Here is a 25,135-nt window from a genome sequence, read left to right as displayed (position 1 = left end):
GGTTAGCCCGATAATGCCAGCCAGCAGAACCCAAGCGGTCAGAGCGGCAAAAGTTTCCACGATTTCAGAGCCACTCGGAACGCCGTTTTGCGTACCAACTCCTGCAGTTTTAAAAGAATATTTTATGACCTTTGTCGTTACGCACGTAATAGGAAAAAAGTATGACCGCTTTGATTTTTAAGTTTTTTTGTATTTAAGACCGTTAATAAGTAAAATCTAGGGTGTACAGATAGTAATCTCCTTCAGTAAGATGTTGTAAGCAAAAGGAGGCGGTTTTTCGTACATTTTGCTTATTGTTTCTCGAACAACATGGTACGCCCATTTCTGAACAGCCGGCCGTTGGGTGAATACAGTCATACGGATACGAGTATATTATTGTCATCAAGTCAACGGTCTTACTATTACTGTGCACATTATAACAAGTAAACATATTCCGAGAAAGGACTGCGTCCAGGCCAGAAATCCAGCTAAACGCCGGATGGACTTTGGTTCGCTTTCATCTGGGAAACAAACAGTTTTTTTACCGTCCATCTACAATACTTTTGAGCTAGAAAAACTAAAATCACAATGCTTAAAAAACAGATTCGTGTACTGTACTGTACTTCAGTACCAGGTCGCAGCTGGGTGCACAAGTAGATTTCTTTTATACAGCAGCTGCCTTGAGCATCCGCAGCGTTATTAAATTCTGACTTCAGAGCTGATACGTAGTACGTACTCGGTAGTTAACCGCAATTGTGCAATGTGCATTGTGCAGTATCATGCTGATAAGTGATAACAGTTACTGGTGATGAATCACGATGATTATGCAATAACTTTTTACATTTATGTTTTAATTAAACCGGGCCACTTAATTGTTTGACGGAAGATATCTGTACAGTGCACTAACGTGCAATACATTCCACGGATTCGAGCATGGCGAAAAGTGCAAGTTGTAACTGAGTAAAACAGCAAGAATATAATTTTTGTTTAGCGTTCTTAATTGGGGTTTCGTTATCTACCAATATATTATCCAAAGCATGCGCGAAAAGAAGCCTTTCCAGCAAAATCTCGTGTACGTAACTTCAAAGGAAAAAATCACACTTCGACAAAGAGATCCAGCCTTACACATAAAAACATCAGTAATTATTATTTTTTAATGACTTCCTCGTAAGTTGGCGGTAAATCTGAATTGTTTTTTTCAGTCACAGTGGTTAGCATATTTCTCGGTTCATAAACCATGCAGGCTGTGAACGAAGCGGCTTCTCGTGGATACGGCAAAGTAGCGGGAGGATAAGTCAACTGCGGCAAGCGATTGATCGGCGTGAAAGCGGTCGTCCCGTGTTCCGGGGCAGCCGCGGGTACTCTATAACCATCCGGTGTTACGCCGGGTTGAACTGGCGCCTCGTGCTCCTGGTTGGCAAACGCCGCAGATCCGTCCCCAGCCACAACGAGTTCTGTAATCAGTACGACGACTTCCGTAATCGCCACCAGCAATCCGCAGCCCATGCCCGCTGGACCAGCGAGTGGACCGTATCCAGGTGCGCTGCCTTCCGTGGCCATGCCGCTATGAATGACACTGCCTATGCTGATAAACAATGTGATGATCAGCAGCCAGGTCCAGCCGCGAAAGTACTTCTTCCAGCGCTCTGACTGGCCTGCGTCTAAACGGCTATGCGCCATCTGTACATAGCACGATTTGCCATAGCCAACGATTCCGACAATTCCCATCAACAACGTCCACACGGTCAGCACGGCAAACGCATCAACAATCTCACCTCCTTCCGGAGTTCCATAATCTTCGTTAATTCCTGCAGCGTTGAAAAGGCAATATTAATATCACAATTTTACCATTTTGAATTTCTTGACTCAATTCTTTGTTCGCTGTCTTAAATTTAAAAAACGACAACGATTTAAATTATTTTTCAAAACTAGCCTCTAATTTGTAGTTGACCAGGAAACTGTTACGCTACAAACACGACAATCGCAATCAAGTCTTATGGTTACTGCGACTGCAATATTCAAATATCTCCACTTTAAAAATGACCACTTAAAAATGTGGTAGCTACCTGCTGTAGCAACCATAACAACAAGAATGGCGAGTCCCAGAGTTAATTGTGACAGGGCAATAAATCCAGCTAATCGCCGGTTGTACGTTGGCTCGTTCGTAACCGGGAACCAAACGCATCCACTGGCCATGCCGTGCAGTAACTGGACAGAGGGCTATACTTACTCGTACAAGCACGGATATCGCACAACGTAAGGATTTGTGTTTTGCTACTGTGCTGCTGTATACAGAAAAATATTGCTTGCTTATATTATGTAAATTGAAGGTGTTAAAAGTAAAAGGTACAGCTACAATCCATCCACATTTTCTGTAGGGAGCACGGTATTTACAGATTTTTTAAGTCACAGGTAAAGAGCCTAGACTCCAGAGTCCAGACACTACGGTTTGGTGTTTGCTCTTAGCGCACTGACTTGAGAAGTCAAGTTTGTAGTGACATACGAGTACATATTCAAGATTTGATAGTGTTACCGTGCAATTGTATTGACGCAGTATACATCAACTCACGGCGCTGTTAAAATACGTAGCTTATCGCGATAAGCTGATCATTGATTTTATTTATGCTTGCTCATGGTCAGTACAGTACATACCTTCTACAAATGCGCTAGCAAGCGAGTGAGTAATCAGTAAGCGACCGACTAATCAGTTTTATACACATTATATATAATTAGTTGCTCTTTAATGTAATATGCAATAAAAACATAATGTTTCGTACGGCTGCTGGCAGTCATTGTTGTTCGATTTTATTACAGACGCGGAATGATTAAGAATACAGTAAAGATTGAAATCGTGGACCGGTTGTGTGTATTCTGCCGCCACCTGCCAAATCTCAAGTGCGCAGGTGGCGTAACGGAAATTAACTGCCAAAATTATTAGAGTGTCATTGGGACAGGAGTCACGGGACGCAACTGTTTCAAGAAAAGTGTGTTTTTCAGGCATCTGTGTCCATCCGTGTTCTAGGGACCATTAAAATGTTTTAACTCACCTCAGCATTGAATATCTAGATTTATTTGCGCATAATTTGTCAAGGAAATATCTTTGGTCTGATGCACAAGATTGTGCGAGTACTTAAAGGTGCAAAGAAGCTGTCTATAAATACATGCTTTTTTACACAGTTATTACAAGATGTACAGCTTTAAAAGACATGGCATGCAAAACAGGATCACTCCTAGACTCCAAGGTAATAGTTATGAGTCAGGTTGTACTTGTACGAGTACATATCTGGCAGAGCCGGTTAACGTTGTAAATTTACCCGAAACTAAATTGATTTTGGAATAGAGGGTTGTCTAACCTTCTTTACAAACAAACAACCACCAATATGTCTGTAAGAGATCAAAGATTGAGAGGTGAACTTTTCGGCTGTTACAAATATCTTCTACTAGGGCGAATATATATCCGCATAAAACGCTGGTAAATCGTGCTCTCTTTTTCCGCCACAGTTGCTAGCACATTCCGTTGCTCACAAGTCGAAAAACGGGACGGCCCTGTTGCTTATGGATAATGCGGTGGGGACGGGAAATCCTTATCACCCTTTTAGCCGGTATGGAAGTGGCAATTTCATGTCCACCAACACGCGCTGTGGTTGACCACTTGACGCCACAACACAGGATCCGTAGGCCGTCGTGGCATTTTTGTGATCACACGGATATGTAAAACAACTATGCCACCCTCTATAAAGATGAATACAATCCCGCATCCGATTGCGATTACAGCGGCCAGTGAGTCGTATGGATATCTTTGTAGGCTGACGGTGTTTTCGTAGGCGATGCCTCCGTTGAACGTACAGATATTCCCTACGCCGGCGATCATGGCAATGGCGAGCACGACAATGTAGCGGTGGAAATAACCCCTCCAGTGTTGTGATTGTTTGGTGAACAAGGTATCTTGTGTCGCCCCCCCTTTCCATGCTGCGGCATAGCCGCGGCTAGCCCAATAATGCCAGCCAGCAGAATCCAAGCGGTCAGAGCGGCAATCGTTTTCACGAATGCAGAACCACCCGGAACGTCGTTTTCCAAACCAGTTGCTGAATTTTCGAAAGATTTTTAAATTTTTATGACCTTATTTTGCATCGATTAGAACGTAAGGGGAAAGCAATGAGTACCGTCTTAATTTTAAAGTTTTTCTGGGAAAACCTTTAATAAGTAAAATCTTTAGTGGCCTTTAGTACCATGTAGTTTAGCAGATTAAAGTATTTGAAATTACATGTAATGGTTTTGGTATAGTTTGCCAATCTTTAATTCTTACACCATGCTGCATGCACGGTGTGACGGTAGCACACTCAATTCTATACAGCCGCCGTTGTTGAGAAAGCAATACGCGCGTGTAATATTATACGAGTATTATCATTAAGCTAACAGTTACCCTCTGTATGTGTGTACCAGTCTGAGTGTTCAAGCGAAGAATCCCCAGTTCTCCGGTAAGATTTACTTCCTTTCTGGGCAATCTCACCAATCAACTACTACTAGTATATTACAGCGGGCCATTAAACAATGGTCACGCGTACAGCGCCGTCTGTTTATAGTGCAGGCAACCGAAGAAAGTACGTTCTTACGTACTTCAAAAAAAACCGTTTCGGTACGTCATGTGGTGGTGAGGTGAAACTAATGGTAAGTAAGTTCACTCAAACTAGCGGTAAAAACACTAAATTACAATTAAAACACTTCCTCAATGTTTTCTTGATGCGGAATCGCGCCCGAAACACAGATAACCGCTGCCGCCAGTTGCACTTTTTTTCACTTACCTCAGGGAACCACACCGCTTCTTTGTGGAAATCAGCGATTATTACTAAGACTAACCCAAGCAGATCAGCGATTAATCCGCCGTCAACGGACATCTGTAATTCGGTTGACCTATAACAAAAACCAAAATTTGCAAAAACGTTTAAAACTGGATTCGTTGATGCATCACGATTCGTGTATCACATGTAGCACGAGGTCCCAGCCGATGCACGAGCATACGTATCTGTATGTGGGCTTCTTAACTGTGTGCGTTTTTTGTACAACAACTGACTTGAGTACGCACGTTTTTAATGACCTTACGTCGACTGGTGCGTAATAAATCGCACTAGTGTAACATCATGTTGATAACAGTTACCGCTGATAAATTGTTTAAACACAAACATGTGCACCAAAATCTCGTTATAAAAATTATCTGAAGGCCGATGTTCTTCATGCAGTTTTGCTAGTAAGCAGTCGTAAGACTCGTAACTGTAGAGATTCTTAAAATCTGTGGATATGACCCCAACCTGATTTGCACAGTTTCTTTCAAATTTTGCAACGAATTTAAAATGCAGCTCTTTTGGTAAAAGACTGTCACCAGTAACGCAAAACGCTGAAGCGTCATAAGGAGCTAGGGAGCACTCGAAGGGAAAGTATCCGTGCAGGTACAGTTACACATATTCCGTATCATGATGCCACCATGTACCGGGTCGTGCAGCAAAAGTGACTCTAGGCTCTCTGCTCTAGACGTTGCTCTCTGTTTTTCTCAACCACATACTTACTATTGTCTGTTTGTGCACATTGCTCCATGGTATAAACCATTCTGGAGGTTTGAACAATGGCATACCATCACTATGGTCCATGTACGTGGACATGCCGTAGGGCTCTACGACATCGAACGCATAGCATGCTAGCGATGCAGTGACGAGAATAATAATAATAATTCGCGCTGTTAAAACTCGTCGCAGAGGTGTGCGTGATAAGATACAATAGGGCACTGCTCAGCAGGATGATGTTGACTGCGTGCTGCGATTTGTTGTCCGAAGTGGTCCCGGATGCTGCCCTGTTAACTTTCTGTAAGCGGCGCATCTTTCCAAATTTGGACCGTTGTTGGCACACCTGGAATACAATCAGGATCACATTGGGAAGCAGGATCAGCAAAAATGTCAGGATGCGAACCGCAGGCTGCCAATAATACAGGTAACATCAAGCCAACAACACAAAAATTTCATTTTGTTTATTTTGTTATCAACATTCTCAAACCTAACTAAACTTGAAATGATTACGGGCAATTTACGGCTTTGACCGATACTGCTTTATGATTAGAAACACTCCCTTCCCCCAGTTATATGGTATCAAGCCATTGGTTTTGTATACGGAACGTCTGATAGTGAAATTCTGTGTGTCCGTGCACAATGATATTATGGTTTGATCGGGCGGAGGAGCAGTTCAACGGTGTTTCCAGTGATAAGAGAAATACAGTAATTCGTACCTACAGTATAATATTATGTCGTATATATGGCTACGGTAGCCTGTACGTACATGCACAGGGATCTTCACTTTCGCGCACTCCCAAGCACTTTTCACATGGTTTTTATGTAACCAAGTACTTTATATACATCTTCTTGAACACCTTTCATCAGTGCAACATCCGGCTGGGAGTTATAGGTAAAAAAAGAATACTGTACTGTACTGAAAGTTCTAAGGCCAACAGACGAGCGCCAAAATTTCGTAACAGGCCCATCTTGCTTAAATTCGAGTGAATGAACGTACTCGCAGATATGGAGATTCTTTTTACACCAAAATAAATTTCCACAGTTTTTTTCAAATTTTAAAATGAATTTCAAATATAACTCCTCTTTTGGTTACAAATTGTCATGAAGCATGGAAAGTATTAGGAAAATCTTGAAATGAAGGTAACCGCCCATACCAAATGATGGGCGGGCTATGTATTGATGTATTGATGAATCTAATGATCTTCAAAATGGAGTTACAGCACATCTACCCATACTTCTATGCACAGTGACCAGTGTTATAAAAGGGACTGCGCAGTCAAGCTCTTCCTGTACTTGCTGTCGTCAATCGGTTGGAGCGTGATGTTGCGGCAGTACATATGGCTAAATCAGGCGCGGTACATAGGCACCTAGTCACAACGTAAAACTCCAGCCGGGTGACGGCAGCAGGTACTGGGAGTGCTTGTCCAAGCAACGGTCAGCCCTTTTTATATCGGCCAGCGGGTGTGACATCTTTATGAAGCCCACTGTAACCATATACCGGTTCGACAGCAAAAGTGACGGTCTCTCAAGACGTCGCTCTCTGAGTCTCTGTCAGTGTCGCTTGGTCAACCACGAACTTACTATTGCTTTATTGTGCAAGGCTTCCCATTGCCAGAACCATCCTGGAGGTGCGAAAAAAAACTCCACAGGATCCATGTACCCGGAGAAGGAGAAGCAGTAGGGCCTTAAGACATCGAAAGCATAACATGCCAGCGGTAAAGCAACGAGAACGACAGTGATAATGCGAGCTGTTAAAAGTCGTTGCAGGAATCCGAATCGCAAAGGACGTGACATTATAAGTAGAAGTTCCCAAGAGAACACAACCAGAATCCTGAAAGGATAATGGCGCACGCACATAGTTACATCGTTATCTGTTAAACAGCAGAGATCTAATTCTAACCAATCGGAGACACTCATCGCAGTATCCGAAAACCACGGACGCAACAGTTTTGTGCTGGTTAAACGAAAATCCGAACTCATCTCCGGTTGCGATAAAAAATCGGGTAACCCTAGCCATCTACAAAAAGAGCAGTGCTTCACCTCTCAATACCGCATACCAATAGTAAGGGAAGTGGTTCAAGCAGAGTTACAAAACGACCAAAGTTTCTTCGTTTGCGGCTTCGCGAAAGATTATGATATAAACACATTGTTAATTTTATTGTGGGCTGACAAAATGCTGTGTTTTCTTTACTCACTGCTCATATTAATTTTACTCACACTGCTACCAAATCAGCAACGGCTGTGCCAATCAGGTAGTGGCATGCCGATGTCCTCCATTTTGGCGCACTGCGTATGAGGACCACCAGGTTCAGGGCGTTGCCCACTGACGTACACAGGATCAGCAGGCAGAAGTATATTGACTGACAGACAACAAACCCATCTTGCCGTTGACTGTCGGAATAACGCAGTGTCCGTATTGGTGGAGGGCCCATTGGATGATTGTCTGTCTGCCTGACCTCCGCTATGCATACTGGGACCGATATCGTTTGCGCTCGTATTTGCATACCAGTTGGAAACGTTTCCACCAAAGACTGATGCGGTCGAAAAAAGCATTGCGGTAGCATTGTCCATCGTATGACCGGCAGCATAAACATTGCTATATTTGATGCAGCAATTTGACAATCGTTTTCGCAAGGTCCGGAGCCAAAACCGTGATATGCATAGTCATTTAAGCGAAGGCTTACTGAACGCTTACGTTAAATACTACAAAATGTCAAGTCAGCCGCGTATAGCTAGTGGCTGTAGACTACAGCCTGGCTGTGGTTGCAAGAAATGTGCCTTCAAGTTGTTCGAAGAAGTCTTTATCCCTGTGGCTAGGTAAAAAATGTCTTTATTATTTAGTTGCTCATTAGTATACAATCCGACAATGATTCCGCTTTTCTAAAATAATGACAACAACCGCCTTTTACTTAATTGGTTTACGAATGCCGGCAATTCACTGCCGCTCTTCACTAGTGGAGTCTACTGGCGTAGCCGCCAGTAGACTGCACTACTATAGAGCGGCAATAGCTACGAGGACATTTGGGTGCTGTGAACATACCCTGCACGATTAGGCTGCGATGAACAGCTGGTTAGCCGTAGCTCGCAACGCTACTGATATCACAGTCTGAATGCAAACGGCTATAAATTTAGCCGGCTGTTCATCGCAGCCTAATCGTGCAGGGTATGTTCACAGCACCCAAATGTCCTCGTACTGTAATTCCGTATCCGGTAACGGTGACAGACGCAACAATGATACTGTTGGTGACCAAAATTAATTGTGTTGATACGGGCTATGTATTGTGCAGTACACTAGAACGCTGCAAGTGCAAGTAAAGAGATCGATAACGACTATTCAATCCAATACCAGTTTTGGATTGAATCCAAAACCGATTTTGGACATTTTTTAAGGAACCAGGCGAATAAGTAACCAATATAATTGCCTGGACAACCGACGGTCCGACGCATACATAACGAGGTTGAGCTGCAAACCAGCACAGCAGTATACCGCCAGTTTTGTAAAGAACACTAGAATTTACAGTACCAGTGTACCACTAGTCCTGTGCAAGTTGACGAAGTCGGTAACTACTATCCGATTCGTGAGCAGCGATTTCAGACAGTTTTTAGACAAACAAAAGACAATAATTTCTTGTACAACCGACACAAGCTTGAATTAGGTTGAACTGCAAACCGGTCCGGCAATAAATGTCGTGATAATAATTACTGTCCATCGCCGCGGGGTGACTGCCCCCAGTAGATTACAGACAAAAAATAAGGCAACAGTAGCCAGAAAATAAATTCACTATAAAAGGAGAGTACAGGACAGACACTTGATATACAAAGTAGAAAGCACAAAAAACAGTTTATGATTGCAGTTGTACAGAGCGCAGTTTAACAATCACCTTCGGTTCACTTTTAAAGCAGCGTAAGTGGAACGAACGCAACGTAGATTTCCAAAGTCCAGAACTGATACAGTTCAAAATCAAAACCAGTACTGTACTAATCAAGGAAAAGATCTATATTACAACGGAAAACCCCGTACGATCTGGTCAGAACAAACCAAAAAATTAATCGAAAACTGGCGTCATTCGATTCAGCATGTCTGAAACTGTGTCGCATGCATTTGGTTTGGTAATTATGTATTCATCATCCCGTTCACAGACGCCGGTGCCGGTAAAACTGAAAGATCAAGGTGACCTTGAAAATAATTTCAGAGTCCGGTTGCATAGAACAAAAAACTCAGTAAATTTAAACTGGCACCTTTTAGATCAGCAAATTAAAAAAAGGGTTTGAACTTTTACTCCTGCAGACAAAACAGCCTCTCACTAGCCTGTTAGCAGTAAGACAAAGATGCTGCTAGTGGATGGCTTCATTTCAGTAAGTCGTTAACAATTTAAAGCGCAAAAAAATATGACTTAGGATTTGTTAGGAATAAGAACGCTCGTTCAAAGCAGCTGTAAAAGAAACTGAAAACAGTAATCGTCAAACGGGCTGACCTTTCATTACAGTCGAGCAAAACTTAAGACAGTGATTAATCAGCATGTACGGTCCATTAAATTAATCATTCCGTATAATACGGAATAAATTAGTTTCTTCAGATCAGAAAATGCCAACCGACTGCACTGCTCGAATCGGAAAATTTATATTCCCTACACAAACACTATAAAATAAACGGCATCCTCGTCGGCAATGAATTATAAAGGCTAATTTTATGATATTGATTATCATAATCAGTGCAAAAAGGGCTGTGCAGTGTGCACATTGAAACAACCATACATAGAAAAAATTTATCAATTACATAAATTACAAAGTATTACCGCTGCAGTACATCGACTCAAAGAACAGTTTAGAAAAATACATTGCTTCATAAACATCTATCATTCCTAAGAAAACGGGTATTAATTTGGAACTACGGTCCCAGGGGTTCGCATACACGAATTAGCGAACTATTTCTACTATTTAGTGTACAAATTGAGTGATCAAATTACTATTCGATAGATGGGTGACTGGGTGAGTAACCGCAGTTACCGCACCGCTACTCTCCAGTGCACAGAGCTCGCTAGGTGATTGAGTAACCAAACGAGTGGTAACGAACCAGTAACTGAGCTACCATTACTGGAACCGCACATAACAGTGGCAGTACCACTATTCTCGTGTGCAGAAACCGGTAGGGAGAGTGGTGACCTACTGAAAACAGCCATTGCTCGCTAGGTCGGTACGTAACGGATCGAGTGGTGGTGAGTAACTGAAGTACCACTACTGTTTACTGCATAGTGAGTGACCAGTTTCATTACTGTCCAATGCAGAGCCGACTGAGAGTTTGAGTAACCAAATTTCCTTTATTTTTCTGAGCGCAAATCGTGATAGGTGGTGAAGAACTGAAGTAAGACCACTGTTTAGTGCATATAGACTATAGTCATCGCAAATAGTGCACGCAGTAATACTAAATTAATCAAATCATTCGAAAAACCGACAGCAGACCACAAGAAACGCGGAGGCAAAGCCGAAGCCGTTTCTTGTATCTAATATTACCGCTGATATTTGCCAGCACCCGTGCCATTGGTGCGTTATCATATCGCTACTGTATCAGTACCATGACTACGAGTACCATCAAACGTTAGTTAAGAAGTGACAATTATAATTCTTAACTACAGTATTAATTTAGTACTTCCTAGCCGGGAATATCCGCGCTTTTTTCCGGAAATTCCTCCTTGTCGTCCATAGTTTCACCCAGACGTATCCGTGATACGCCATGCTCATCCGTCACAACAAATTACTGCACGCGGAAGTAGATTTACCTATCTGAAATAATCAAGCCGCCTTTTCTAAAGACAGGTCGACTGAAACGCGCAGCTGATGACATAGAATTACATGTAATAACAATATTTGTACGTTATATGCGGTATCTGACATTATGCAACATATAGACTCACTCGAACAGCTTCCAGATTACAGTGACCTTTTAACAGCCTGGATCGGCCACAGATTTTTTAGCGATGCACATTTGACAATAAACATTTCACAGCCATTGTTTGTGTTTTTTGCTTATTAATGTGTATTTCAAAGCTTTCGAGTGCTACAAGTTTTTACCGCGATAGCTGGAACGTTGTATTTGTTGCTCGGGTGTTATGTTTACCGACACAGTCTTATTTTCCATTACACCATGACAGCATCCATAGATTAAATCAGAGCGATACGTGCAACAATTTCTAAAGACGCGGCACCCAGCTATTCCAAGGCAGCCAGTGAAGCCGAGCATGCAATGGTTTCCAGCTGATTACGGTTCAAAACACCAACACACAAAGCCCCCAGCCGCGGTAACGCAGCTAATTCATCCTGAGTAGGTCGTGTGATATCGATTGGCTGGGAGACGGCAGCACGGCGGTGTGGTTCTGTGCCTAGCTGATGGTAGTTGCTACCGCGTTCTCAGACATAAAAACTCCGCGGCACAAAAGACACACCTTGGCCATGAAATCCGCTTTCGCACTGCAAAATGTGCGGCCGGCAGATCCCTGCAGGCCATAAGATTCTACTATCAGCTAGCGCGCGACTTTTCCTTTTCATGTACAGCTCGCCAGATCATATTATTTCCGCACCAGGATACCGGGGATTATGTTATGCATGCTTATCCCGGCGTGAACAATGAGTGCTGCGCGTTACGCGTCGAATAGACCACATAATATGATCTGATTACGAAATGTTACCCGTCGTGTATTTGTGTTCATCGTTGTTGCCGGCGCCCGCACTGTACTTCCTTCCGGCTGAACGGCTGGAGATGGTTTTTGTCAGCGCGGATACAGAAAGTACTCACGCGGTGCCGAATCTGCGAGACAGCATATTTCTCACAATACGCACTTGAGTAGAATCATTTGTACCTGTCCGTATAGTTAAAACCGGGCCTCTTGTTTGACGGATTTATCGATTGGGTTATTGAGATCCGCTCTGTGCGCGAGGCGATGCCAGTGTTGTGTGATATGGCTACTTTTTGGGTAAATGTTGTTAGAAACACATGAAGGCTCTGCCGCCGGTTGGCTGTTCTACGTATTAGCGGATTGATTGCACACTGTCGTGCTTGAATCATGAAAAATCTGCCTGGCTCAAACCATTTAAATGCCCTCCGTGTTTAATGCATTTCCGGTGCCGGATAACGGGATCTTTGAATGTCAACTGCTCGAGTAAATCATTCACTTATGCCGTCCTTGCTGACGGCATAGCGCGACTGTTATTAATGTGCCTGAAGTGTTGCGTATAGTGGTATGAATACCGTTTTGACTCAAATCATGCGGAGGAGAATTTTCCATGATTTTCTCTCGTCTGTCCGGTGCAGATCGATGAAAACGTTCTCAGTGAGTAAAAATCGGACAGTTAATTCAAAATGACTTTGTCCGAGATAACGTAAAGCTGGCGGCATTTTGTCACCGTTGTTCTATGCCGGACCAATAAGAAATAATTTACTAAAACAGGCGGCATTTGTTGCCACCGTTTTTTTCGCCTGATCAATAAAAAATGATTTGGCCTGACGTGATATAACGACGTGCGGTCCAGTCAGCGACATGGTCATTTTTGTCCACTTTATCGTCTTGCTTGTCGCCGATGTTGGACTGGCCTATCAGTATCCTTGCAACTTTACCATTCTCGTTATTCTTCCCTTGACACTTCCTTCTTCCCATATTTCCACGAATTTCACCCAACACAATATTCTCCTAAACATTACCGGTCGTGTGCAAAATACATCCAGTTTGCCGTGTGATCTGAAATTTGATGTAATAAACGCGGAGCACTTCCAAGATTCCTGCTCGTGGTCGGCAGATATCATGGTAGATGGCATCGCGAAAATGGTTGCGGAGTCGTATTTCACGAGATTGGACTCGGATGACAAGCTGGCAGCGGTTATGGGCAGCGGTTGTGAGCAGGCGGATGCGGAGTTGTTTGCACTGGCGAGAGGTAGGTTTATCGTACAGACTATGGAGATGTTACCTTCCTCTCTAATCTCTTTCGGTGTTTGCGCTGGATCGCGCTCGACATGATACAGGCATTTTGATTACTTGACTTGATGCATAATGCATTGACATCTGTGGGCTTTTGTCCCGCGTGCATGGTACTCTGACAAATTACCATTCTGGTAAACAGTATGAATTATTCACCCGGGAGGGAGAAGGGAGACCCGAGACAGATTACATGGCCGCGGGATACTGCGGATTCAGCGGAGGCAATTACAGGCAGCTGCAAAAAATCTGATTGCCTACAATTTACAACGCATTAACAAGGAGAGTAAAATTAATGGTTTAGCAGTTTGCGCCTGGTTATACAAAACGTACCTATGAATAATAAAGTATGCTAAATCAGAACAACGTACCTGAGATCTTTTGATTACAAATATTTGTATTAAAACTGCAACTGTTGCTACTGATATCCGCTTTAATCAGTGGTTGCTTATCATTTTATATTTCTTAAATTGGGAACATTTAAAAAAAAATGGAAAAATGCGTTGTCCGGGAATCGAACCCGGGTCGCCCGCGTGGCAGGCGAGCATTCTACCACTGAACCAACAACGCTCTCGATGTTGAACGTGATAAAATCATATGCGTACTGTAGTTAGACAATTAGACAAACCGGTTTTGCCGGCATCGCAGCCGGCTTTTTTTCACATAGAGCTCCTCTGTATAAATCACACAGTCTGCAGAACTGCAATTGCAAAAACGTGTTATAATTATCTGTTGTTTGCAATATATCATCGTAATTTCTTTTCAATACAGTGCATACTTCAAAACCTCTTGTAATAATACGGCAATGGCAATTATCACAGCGTAAGCAAAACCAATGCACTTAAGTCTTAAATCAAATCTGTAACCAAATTTGCAAATACGAGTATATTAATTTTTTGGGTTTGTGTGGGGCGTGCATGCGTCATCCAAGTTCATAAATGTCAAGTAATTCATGCACTGTACGTATTATTTATTGTTTTGCATTGATTAGTTTTTGAATCTGGTTCCTATAAGTACTCGAAGTTAAGCTGAAAATCCCATTGAAATGATCATCTGAGCTGAATTTTCAGAATTGAATATCCTGGTGTTGGCTGGATCAAGTCTAACGCCCACGTTGGCGGACGCACACAAATACCCTACCGTGATCGGCTTTTCCCACACCCATGAAAGGGCTGGTCATTTTGTTTACGAAATAATGAAACTGTACAACTGGACGGATATCGGTGTGGTTTACAATGCCGACAACCAACATTGGGAATCTAGTTTTCAGTCGCTAACCGAAGTCATGAAACGGAAGGGTGACATCCGGATTACAGATTTTGCGGTGAAACCAGATGAGCATCCCGACTCTTTTACGAAAACGCTAAGCGAAATTTACAAATTCTGTCGAAGTAAGCCCTTCTGATGCTTAACGATAACTGCATGCGTAAAATGTCCTCTAGTGACTCTATTCAAATACTTCAAATACAGTATTTGCGTAAAATAATATACAAATTTTACTCTTTAAATAAATAAAGATATTGCAAACATTTTTGTATGACTACCTGGCTCTCGGTTTAATCGACTCACTAACAATTACACCAACGATGAATGGCAACGCTTTTGAATGTTACTCTAAAAATATTACAGCTTTTGTTTAGCGATAGTTATATACCTAAGTAGCAATAAGAAGCAATGGGGCCGGGCGTTAAGAGTCAGTATTTTTAGCACGCACACAATGATCCAACTACAATACTTACTGAAATTATGACTTTTTTAGTAATTTTATTACTCATGGATCCGATCGACGTCCGCCAAATCATGGTCAGTATCCCTACTGCGTAATTACCTATGCTGAGTTGATAAGGAATTCTGAGTTTGAGCCATACCTAATCAATGGTCTTCGAAGGTAGCTGCTTGCCTTCCATAGCCCTGGCCAGCGTGCATACATTTCCGGGGAATATGTGAGTCACTGTATTAATTTCGTGCTCCCACAAAATAATCCCTGACCTAGATGATCATGACGAAATTTGTGTGAATGCTGTTACCTGCGCAGCAGGAGATCATGCTAAGTCTTCATACTTATATTTAGGTCTTTATTTCCTTGTCCTACTCGGTGACCAATATGTACTTCGAAGTGCCGGATGCCAATTTCACAATGCATCACACCGTTAACCCTGAAGAAGAGGTACCTATAGCTAGTCCAAATTAAACATTGAAAAGTTGGTGTAAAAGATAATGTGCTAGTATCTTAATTATTTTATGTAGTAAAATTGGCCTGCACACATACGCACACATAGTAATAAAATTTACAGCGCATGTAGCGGCGTAACACTCGACTGCAGAAAGCGATGTAGTGCTAGGGCGTTCAGAATAATAATTCCGGCGATGCGACGGTGGATCCTAATTACTGCACATAAAATCATCTTTATTTGCAGAGTCTAATGCAAGCATTTAGAAGCCTTTTTTTAATACGTCTTAAACCGCACACCGATCCGATTTTTGGGACTGACTTCTCTGGAAAGGTCGACGACTCCATCAACGGTACCCTGGTTGTTGAAGAGGTATCTTAGCTTCTTATATAAATCCAAAATTTAATAAAGAAACACAAATAAAAATGGTAATATGGGTACATAATGGTCGTATTCGTACTTTGACGTTCGAATATCTATAAATAACATTTTTATGGTTACCGGTTATTTGACCGTTATAGGAAAATGAGTACTTTTCTACTTTTGACAAAGCGATACGGTCGTACGATGCTGTATTAAGCGATATCAACGAAACGGACTGGCCCCAGGAGATCTTTAACGGAAAGGCCATGGCCCAACGGTTTGTTAACCGTACCTTTAGTTTCCCCACAAAAAATTTGACCTTTTCCGAAGACAATGAGCTACGGGGACGATTTGAATTACTGAACTTTGTCCCAACGAACAGGACATTTTGGGTAGGTGTTCAAGACACTGCTATGTACACTACTTATATCATGTATTAAAGTGCAGTTTCGAAACCTCAAATTTGCACGTTATTTGTACAGAAAGTACTGGAGTTTTACGAAACGGACCGGATACCGCGCGTTGTGGGGTCAGTTCAGTGGGTCAGCTACTGGCCTCCACCTAATGAACCGGTGTGTGGATTCGATGGGACCAAATCCATTTGCTTCCTTTATGGTACATTTTTTATTATTGTTGTACATTATTTATATTACAGACTCTGTACATATCTATCGAATTGACAATCTGAGTAAAAATTCTGCAGAAAACCGAACCGCTTTCATTGCCGTTTTGGCGAGCGTCGTGTCGGTGGTGATTGCCGTTTTGGCTGTTGTGATTATTTACAGGTACAGTACGCGTAGAATTTCAGCGGAAATTGCTGTAATTTTTAATAATTATTCAGTTTCGGTTACAACGAAATGTTTTTTATATAGCAACAGCTCTTACAGCAAGACTACTAAGTCTCATTAAATGAGCTACTTTGTTAAAAACTCTCTGGACATCGGGTTACTTTATGGTGGCTGTTTTCTCTAAGAATTTTTTGTGACTAATCAAAGAAAAACGTAATAAATGATGTAATCCAACAGCACGTAATACCCACCGGATTTCGGCATACTGCAGCAAATATTTCATTCAAACAAGGCTGTTATTATGAATTGATTAGACTGGTGAAACGGCAGCGCGCTCTAGCGAATGCGACTTGGTGGCGCATCGCTCCGGAGGAGTTATCAAAGGTATTCATGTTACATACTGTGCTAGTTAAATTAATAATCAAGAATCTGCCTAATTAATATTAATATCTTTTCTAGTCGGAACGCGGGGCTGCTGGCAGTCACGCCATGTTTCGCTTTGAAACCGTTCATTTGATTCCGTTTATTCAAACAATAATGACCAAAAAGACGGAGAGAGAATTACGAAAGGTACTGTTTGTTGCCAGTAAATAACAATTGCTGTTAGCTTATATTATACCAACAGCAAGTACAAAATATTAACCAGCTTGAAATGAATATACAGTAGTAATAAGTGCATCAAAATTGTGATAATCATAATGAATTTTAATGTTTATATGTATTTGTACGTGACCATAATAGTAGTGACATTCATAATCAGACCACTGATTATTTATGATTTCAAGTGCCGGTTAAATGGCATGCGTTAATGAAAAATATATACGGTTGTACGGTTTCACAAGTCAGCAGCACGTGAAAAGGTCGGCATTAACTTTCTCCTTTTTTGCGAGCGTGCGTCAATAAAGCTCCTAATATTTGAATTTGCTGGATCAAGTATTATCGGATTAGGGCGCATAATCCCGGAATTTTTTTCTATGTAGTTGCGCATGACCAAGCACGACAAGCTGGTGCGGTTTTATGGTCTGTGTACCAGCGCGGATCTTCATGTTATCGTCATGGAATACTGCTCACGGGGGAATTTGCACTATTTATCCAGACATTCTGATCCCTTCCTGTGTGACTGGAATTTCAAATTTTCCGTCATGAAGGACGTCGCCGAGGTGGGGTATAATCGTTTATCCTGCCCCAAGCACTATCTGGCTAATCAGCTTTACTTTCTCCTGCTTATCGCTTAATTATTTTATAATAAGCCTTTTTTCTGCTTAGCACGTTATTATATTCGTAATAATATAATTCCAGATGGAATCTGCTAATAAAGTTGTCTGAAGTTACACAGTTATTATATTGTGCTATATCAAATGTTTTCGATAGTTAATTCGCATTTTGGACACTGATATTTTGGCATAACGGCTGGAGTAACATACAAGGCGAGGTGTAATAATTTACTATTTACTATTAACTGCTTTATAATTGCTTAATAAATATTCATAATTTTCATGTTTAACGGTTTCCGAAAAGAAACTAAACGTTTTGTACACGAATTCAGAACTGACAATTTAACTGATATTTTTAGGGGCTTTTATTTATTCATACTTCCTGGATGAAGTGTCATGGCAGGTTGCGCAGCGATAAATGCATGCTAAATGCACGGTACACTGCGAAAATTGGCGACTATGCTCTGCATGATTTGTTACCGGAGGATACCCTCGAACCGGATAAGAAACTCTGGACGGCGCCGGAAATCCTTCGACTGAAAGGACAGGAGCCCACTGTGGAGCAGAAGCAGCTCGGTGACCTTTACAGTTTATCCATTATTATGACGGAGGTGTCGATGATGTGCGATCCGTTTATGCACACAAATGCCAGTTTGACTCCATCGCGTATGTACGGTGTGACTATATACATATATGTAATAATTCAAATAATTTTGGAACAAAGACCGGCTTTGAAAAATATGATAAAATTATTACTATGTACTCCAATTGTTATAATTTGTTAAAATATTATTAAGCTAATCGTATGGATTTTTGCAGAAATTCTGGATTCCCTGGAGAAAGGTCGTCAGCCACCGTTTCGCCCCAAACTGCGGCTGACCGGTCTCGGACAGCAGGCGGTGATTTTGAAGGAGCTAATTGAGAACTGCTGGAAAGAAGATCCGGCGCAACGGATGGCCATCAAGCCCCTGCTGGTGGAATTGCGCACCCTGGCCGGCGAGCAAGGGACGCACATGCTGCAAGATCTACTGGACCGCATGACGAAGCACGCCGAGGATCTGGAGAAGAAGACCATCCAGATGACCAAAGATCTCATACAGCAGCGCGCCAATTATAAAGAAATCATCACCAATATTCTTCCCAGGTCAGTGTCGGCTTTCATAATGGAATTTTCATTATACGCATTTATTGGACATCAGTCGGTGAAAAAATTGGCATGATTAGCCAGCATATTAATGAAATCAGTTACAGATACAGTACGTTGGCAAACGTATTATACGTATGATACTAATTAATTAAAAATAATTTATCTATGCCAAGTTTTGATATATACGCCACTCGCTTGATATATAATTACATACTGCTGCATTTAATGCATGTGCTTCTCCACAGGGCCGTAGCCTTAAGAGTGATCGCACAGGAAAAGATTGTTCCGGAAACGTACGATGCAATAACTATTCTAGTGGCATCGTTAGCTAACATCCCGGCGATCATCGAGAAATGCCAGTTAGACCAATTTATAGACGTGCTGAATGCGTGGATTCGCGTGTTAACTTACGGAACCGTACATTTCGGTCTGACGCGTGTGCGATCCCTCAACGATACGTGGATGGTTAGTAAAACTTTCTGCCACTTACCAGTTAAAAGTGGCACATACCATACAGATATTGTAGTTACGCACATTGTAACGTCCCTAATACACCCTGGAATACCGCCCTGGAATCTGTCTTCCTGTAATTATTCATCCTAAGAATGCAAGTGACCTGTAATTATTTATGCAATTAATAGCTTTTTGTCAAATAGCACATAGTATTAATGCACCAAATCATGAAGACGGAAAAATGGAAAAACTAGTTTTGCATTATTTAAACATTTAAAAACGATTAGGACAAGATTAAACTGATATATTCCCCTAACAATTAATCGTAAGAACATAAACGTGTGGCGGCTTTTAAACGACGCAAAGGGAACTTGGGTACTGAACGATAAAGCCACAGAATTACGGTTCATCATCTATTACATCTAACGTTACGCGCATCAACTACATTAATATATACATTACATTGATATATATTTTAATATGGATGCCATTAGCAATTCAATCTATTCGTCATATCGCAAAATATTAATTTTTATATTTGCCATTGTTCTGCAATGCACAACAAGGTCAAAGGGTTGATTTTTCTTGAAGGCCGTGGGTGGATTTCCCCAGAAAATCGGCTTCCGGCATGTGGCCCACACAGCTCAGTGTGCCTTGTATCTTCGTGAGACGGTGTCGCAGTTAGAAGTTCCCAATATGACAGAGGAGAAACCGAAAGCTTTAATCGGCTTCCATACCGGTAAGCCTGGTTTCATTTATTTTTAATCCAAATTAACGGAGAACACAGCATAAACAAGGAGATCCACCTTCGTTCTCGATAATAATTTAAATATTCGAGGATTTAAATGTTATCAAATTGCCTTGACAGGATATTGTGGAAAATATTTTAATTTCTAACGTCCGATAAAAACAGAGATACAAAACATTATGGAATTAATCCGTATTATGTATGATAATTTTGTTTATTGAATCAATATACGTATACAGAGCATATAAAGATTTCTGTTCTGCTTAATTGCTTATTAATTTTATCAGGGCCAGCCATGACGTGTTTAGTGGGGAAACGGATGCCGTTTTACGTCATGTAAGGGATTGATTAGTTATTGCGTGATGTGATTAATATGCCGCATTTGCAAAGCTTCCGGTAATAATTGCAGCATCGGGGATACGCCCATCATATCGCGCATACTTCAATGCACATGCGAAGGTATTATATAACAAGCAACTCTTTTCTGTCGTTAAAAATAAATCATGCAGTTTTATACAATGCTGAAAAGTGGTATTACTTAACCGTTGCTGTTTTAAATTTAGCGGGAAAAATACACATCAGTCAGCACACCGCTACACTCCTCGGGGAAACACGCCAGTTTTTCTGCGAACCGCGGCAGAAAACGGCTTTACATGTGAGCACCCTTATATGAAATTTTGGAAAAAAAGATATACAAAACGACAAATGCATGAAATAATTAAATAATGTTTTCTGGTAAGTGGAGAAACTACTCGTAGTTCCACGAATTAAGACATAAAACTGAATTTGTACACCAAAGTGCGTACGCGGTAGTAATCATCGATCTAGTTGGAACAGGAAGCAGAGTAACGTTTTGCGGGTTTGAAGTAACTGCCAATGTACTCTGTGCTACGATTCATTTAAAATTTGCGCGATTTGCATTTTGTGCGATTTATTCACGGGCCGGGGTCAGTATTGTTAAGTGTCAACACCTGCCGTCAAACCGCCGTTAATTATCGGGCCATCCCTTCAGAGATATAGTTGAAATCTTCAAGAACCAGTCTAAACCCTAAAGTGCCCAACAGCCGCTTGGATAAATTAAAAAACGTGCAGTGGCACTGACTGCAGGTCTTCTGCGAGCTGTTTAGTTACAGATGGTGGTGGTGGTGGTGTAAACGAAATTCCGGATAGTGGTGCGATTATTTTAGAGATTTGTTAAAAAGGGTTACCGGGTACTGTTTTTAGAATCTTTTAGGAATATTTTTATAGCTTTATTTACTTGTTATGTCTTCGCACAACTGTGATAACTATTTTAATCTCACCCGTTTGTTTGTTTAGGAGAAAGCGGTTTTCCGTACCTGCTGGTTGACCGGCATGACGAAGCAGCAGCCATTTTAAGCGTGATAATTTTTTGTACTGGTCTTTGTACGCCGATTTTCTTTGTGGCTTTGCATAGATGCCTTAGCTTATCCCAGTGCTTTTCGACAAATGTGGTGATATCTTTTCTGCCGAATTTTGACAATGCAAATTCAGAAAAAATGTATGGTTATTCGTTCGGTTATTCGTGGTGGTTATTCGTTCTTTGGAACTGAAGAATTCAAGTTAAAAACAAAAGCTGAGTTATGAGAAGGTAGATAAATATACGAATATCAACAGCATACACAAGCTGACAAGGGCAAGATGCAGCAATCAATTCAAAAACTAAAATTCGAAAACTATACAGTAGATTTACTGGTTAGTACCGTGAATGCAGCTTACTGCAACATATTGTCGGATAATGTATAATTATGAATTGATTAAAATCATGCGTCCAGTTTTTCCACACGTGCCTGCTAGTAGCAGGTACCGATAAGTGGTCAGATAACAGAAATCGATTTTTATTTTCATCAGGAAGATCATTATCACTGAATCACAGGAGATGTGGCTGATAAATGAACGCCAAGTGCCGATCGGCTGAGCCGATTATACTAGTGTAGCAATGCTGCCAAGTTGCCACCGTATTCACGTGGAGTGGCGTACGTAAATGCGCATAACATTTCGTTGCTCTGGGTTGCGGAAAGAAATCTGCTTTTTTTCGCTTTTTAATTTTGGTACAGAATTTTAAGGCACACGGTTTTCCTAGCATTCTACCGTGACAGATAATCCTTTGTTATAATCGGCGGGTGAACATTTCTAGCGACTTCGGTGGTTTGTTTTCGCATTTTGGGAAAGCATACAGATAATTTATCGAAGATGAGCAAAAGTGGTGGAGTGGGCAAAACCGCGGCTGCGTTAGGAATAACCGGTAAGTGAAATTCACAAAATTCGAATTTTAACACCTCTTTCTTATAACACTAAGTATAAAGAAATGTTTTGCCGCCGTGGAAATTCTGGAATACACATGACTTTAAAGAATACTCAAAACGAAAACTACCGTCACATAGATGTAAACGTAACGCATTTAACATGGATGTTCTTTTCCATAAGATTTATGCATAAGTATATGAACCCAAGTGCTGCAAGTTTCCACTTAATTCTCCTTTCTAAATTAATTTTTCTAGTTCTGCGTCATTTATACTCTGTATGTTGGTAACTTAAAGTTTCAGTTGTAGATCCAATTTATTTTATTGCAGATGCAAAGCTGATAGAGCTTCTGAAGTCCTGTGAAAAAGTGAAATGCAACGCATACAGCCGATACAGTCACTTCCGTGTGGGAGCAGCACTCTTGACGACCCCTGACGACAAAGGAATTATCATAACCGGTAAATTTTTGGCAGATTTATCAATAATATAAGCGAGTCTTGTTCAGTTTTGTAGTGCACCTGCATCTGTATTATACTTCATAGGTACACATTAATTTGACGGAATAACGTCACAATGTTGAATGGCGTTTGAGAATTAAATTATTACACACACGGATCGGTTGTTCCGGAATCATTAGCGCATTGAGAATACAAGTGTGGTTGTGGCTTTAAATAATACGAGAATAATCGCAGCCTTTAGGCAAGTACTGTACAATAATAATTATTGTGTATCCGTATTTTATTACCGGGGTTATTAGGTATTAAAATTAGATCGCACAAACTCATAAACACTTGAGACAAAACTCACGGAACGCAAGAGTAATTGTTTATCGCTTGATATATGTCACGCTATACACAATTAATAATGTTCCATTACAAAACCTCTTTTATCGAAAGTTACTGCTTTTTACATATTTAATAAATAACGCTATATCGAAAATTAATTCTCCTTATTCATGTAATTATTAATTTAGTAAGAAGATGCAGTTCCATCTCGGACATGCTCACAATCAGTACACGAGTTGAACGAGTAGTACTAGTACTACCATAAAAATTCACAACATCGCGGCAGCTTGCTTAGTGCAGACCATCGCGGCAGCCTGCTCAGTGTATATTGTATTCCATGCTCAGTGTATATTGTATAACCTCAAATTAATACTCAATATGGTTAAGCGTATAAGAGGGGAAAAATACAGAATTTGTACCATCATAATCAGTACAAATGTGTTCGGGTTTTTTGTCTTCGCTACCGTAAATCACAACGTTGGCATACACGCGCTACCAAAGCCATCACTCTACGATGTCGTCTAAGTATCAGTATAAACGCTGTTAAGACATTTCTTTGGTATAACTTAAAAGAGCAGTACAGGGCACGCTGCATCTCGATATGGAAGTGCTAACTGTAGCTTTAATTTGTTCTTTAGGATGCAATATCGAGAACGCTTCTTCTGGGATGACCGTGTGTGCTGAGCGCACCGCCATCTGCTACGCCGTCGCCCAAGGTCATCGGACTTTCCATTGCATTGCCGTCACCTCGTACGAGCCACATACTTCCATTGGTCATTATCCCAACATAACAGTACTAATTTTTCAGCGATATCGACGGACGATTCTGCGCTCCGTGTGGAGCGTGCCGGCAGGTCATCATTGAATTCGCTCCTAACAGTGCGGTCATCCTGATGAAACCGGGATTTAGCGATGAGCAGTATATCAACGGCGAAGGACTGCATTTGACCACCATCAAAGAACTGCTACCCTTTGGATTTACGCCCGATGATTTAGCAATGCCGCAAATTGCGCACAAAGACCCGTATTCATCTTAATTTATTTATCTAACTAAGAACTTTATGATTACATATTATTCTTTATTACGTTGAGTAATTTTTGACGATTTCCGTATGACAGGTACATGCATCGTAGCGAAGTACTTTTTCCTTACAATTGTTAGATGAGAAAATAATTATCAAACATAATTCGCTTACGGCTTTATTACGTAAAAGAATGCGCGCTCGTTTTCCGCTCGCTTGACACGTGATCATCGGTGGATCTTCCCTTTACGTCACACCGGTTCATGCTTTGTTAGTTCTTCAAAACATGTCACTGTCCTTTTGTTTTGACGGGGAACACAGGATGCATGTGCCCAGGAACAGCAACCGTAATAAACCATAATGGAAAGTCAACAAAGCGCCCTTGTCAAAAGCGGGCGATTACATACTTTACCCGTTTACTCGCGCGTATAAGCGTAACAAAACATGATTCTCCCATGATGACAGAAATTAAATATACGAGTACCACTACAACAACCGACAAGTGTTCTTATGGGAAATAAAAAACCGATCATCGATCGAACACCGACCGCACTACAGCGCGGTTTCCGGGAAATACATTAAGCTGCCGTTTAAGTGGTGGATGGGATTCAATAAAAGCATTATTACAAATTTAATTGTATCTCTTGATTTATGCAACATGTACACAGCTGTGCGAGACGGATA

The 25,135-nt window shown here is 41.3% G+C and overlaps 3 protein-coding genes and 1 non-coding gene across 9 annotated transcripts; 2 read left to right on the top strand and 2 right to left on the bottom strand.

The window, feature by feature from the left end:
• Positions 1 to 977: 977 nt before the first annotated feature.
• LOC129599623 (uncharacterized) lies at positions 978 to 7,276 on the bottom strand. Of its 2 annotated transcripts, XR_008691942.1 has the most exons (4): positions 7,116 to 7,276; positions 5,541 to 5,877; positions 2,046 to 4,890; positions 978 to 1,787 (listed from the first exon to the last, which is right to left on the bottom strand). XR_008691942.1 is itself a non-coding variant. In XM_055497907.1 (3 exons), the coding sequence occupies exons 2-3, from the start codon at positions 2,173 to 2,175 to the stop codon at positions 1,126 to 1,128; spliced, it is 792 nt and encodes a 263-aa protein (XP_055353882.1). In that variant the 5' UTR covers positions 2,176 to 4,890; positions 5,541 to 6,123; the 3' UTR covers positions 978 to 1,125. The 2 variants fall into 2 exon arrangements, 1 of the variants encoding a protein (XP_055353882.1); XM_055497907.1 differs by lacking the exon at positions 7,116 to 7,276 and having other exon boundaries at positions 5,541 to 6,123.
• On the top strand, positions 5,260 to 21,950 carry LOC129599622 (atrial natriuretic peptide receptor 1-like). Of its 5 annotated transcripts, XM_055497905.1 has the most exons (21): positions 5,260 to 5,423; positions 5,805 to 5,958; positions 14,569 to 14,889; positions 15,258 to 15,301; positions 15,391 to 15,441; positions 15,570 to 15,665; positions 15,916 to 16,041; positions 16,191 to 16,424; positions 16,515 to 16,647; positions 16,736 to 16,817; positions 17,135 to 17,204; positions 17,280 to 17,390; positions 17,801 to 17,980; positions 18,394 to 18,700; positions 18,854 to 19,178; positions 19,427 to 19,646; positions 20,226 to 20,373; positions 20,670 to 20,718; positions 20,792 to 20,841; positions 20,946 to 21,037; positions 21,700 to 21,949. In XM_055497905.1, exons 2-21 carry the CDS (start codon positions 5,922 to 5,924, stop codon positions 21,757 to 21,759), a joined length of 2,736 nt encoding a protein of 911 aa, XP_055353880.1. In that variant the 5' UTR covers positions 5,260 to 5,423; positions 5,805 to 5,921; the 3' UTR covers positions 21,760 to 21,949. The 5 variants fall into 5 exon arrangements, with proteins under 5 accessions (XP_055353880.1, XP_055353879.1, XP_055353877.1 ...); XM_055497904.1 differs by lacking the exon at positions 5,260 to 5,423 and having other exon boundaries at positions 5,463 to 5,958; XM_055497902.1 differs by lacking the exons at positions 5,260 to 5,423; positions 5,805 to 5,958 and adding an exon at positions 11,976 to 13,457 and having other exon boundaries at positions 21,700 to 21,950.
• Positions 13,998 to 14,068, bottom strand: Trnag-gcc (transfer RNA glycine (anticodon GCC)). The gene has a single exon. It is a non-coding gene; the product is annotated as a tRNA-Gly (tRNA).
• Positions 21,951 to 22,372: 422 nt separating the features above from the next.
• On the top strand, positions 22,373 to 24,818 carry LOC129599637 (cytidine deaminase-like). Its single transcript, XM_055497928.1, has 4 exons — positions 22,373 to 22,645; positions 22,974 to 23,102; positions 24,068 to 24,179; positions 24,238 to 24,818. Exons 1-4 carry the CDS (start codon positions 22,594 to 22,596, stop codon positions 24,464 to 24,466), a joined length of 522 nt encoding a protein of 173 aa, XP_055353903.1. The 5' UTR covers positions 22,373 to 22,593; the 3' UTR covers positions 24,467 to 24,818.
• The last annotated feature ends 317 nt before the right edge of the window (positions 24,819 to 25,135 follow it).

Source organism: Paramacrobiotus metropolitanus, unplaced genomic scaffold (assembly GCF_019649055.1).
Source record: "Paramacrobiotus metropolitanus isolate TYO unplaced genomic scaffold, Prichtersi_v1.0 Parri_scaffold0000151, whole genome shotgun sequence".
Taxonomy (NCBI): Eukaryota; Metazoa; Tardigrada; class Eutardigrada; order Parachela; family Macrobiotidae; genus Paramacrobiotus; species Paramacrobiotus metropolitanus.
This window is presented reverse-complemented; position numbering and strand designations above follow the sequence as displayed.

Bases quoted from the DNA above. Each gene is read 5' to 3' on its own strand.
- LOC129599623 (XM_055497907.1), bottom strand. From the start codon at position 2,175: ATGGCCAGTGGATGCGTTTGGTTCCCGGTTACGAACGAGCCAACGTAC. The intron at 1,788-2,045 runs GTAGCTACCACA...TCAACGCTGCAG, and splicing joins TGTTATGGTTGCTACAGCAG to GAATTAACGAAGATTATGGA.
- LOC129599622 (XM_055497902.1), top strand. From the start codon at position 13,067: ATGGTCATTTTTGTCCACTTTATCGTCTTGCTTGTCGCCGATGTTGGA. The intron at 13,458-14,568 runs GTAGGTTTATCG...CTGAATTTTCAG, and splicing joins GTTGTTTGCACTGGCGAGAG to AATTGAATATCCTGGTGTTG. The intron at 20,719-20,791 runs GTAAGGGATTGA...TAATAATTGCAG, and splicing joins CGGATGCCGTTTTACGTCAT to CATCGGGGATACGCCCATCA.
- LOC129599637 (XM_055497928.1), top strand. From the start codon at position 22,594: ATGAGCAAAAGTGGTGGAGTGGGCAAAACCGCGGCTGCGTTAGGAATA. The intron at 22,646-22,973 runs GTAAGTGAAATT...ATTTTATTGCAG, and splicing joins GGCTGCGTTAGGAATAACCG to ATGCAAAGCTGATAGAGCTT. The intron at 24,180-24,237 runs GTACGAGCCACA...CTAATTTTTCAG, and splicing joins CATTGCATTGCCGTCACCTC to CGATATCGACGGACGATTCT.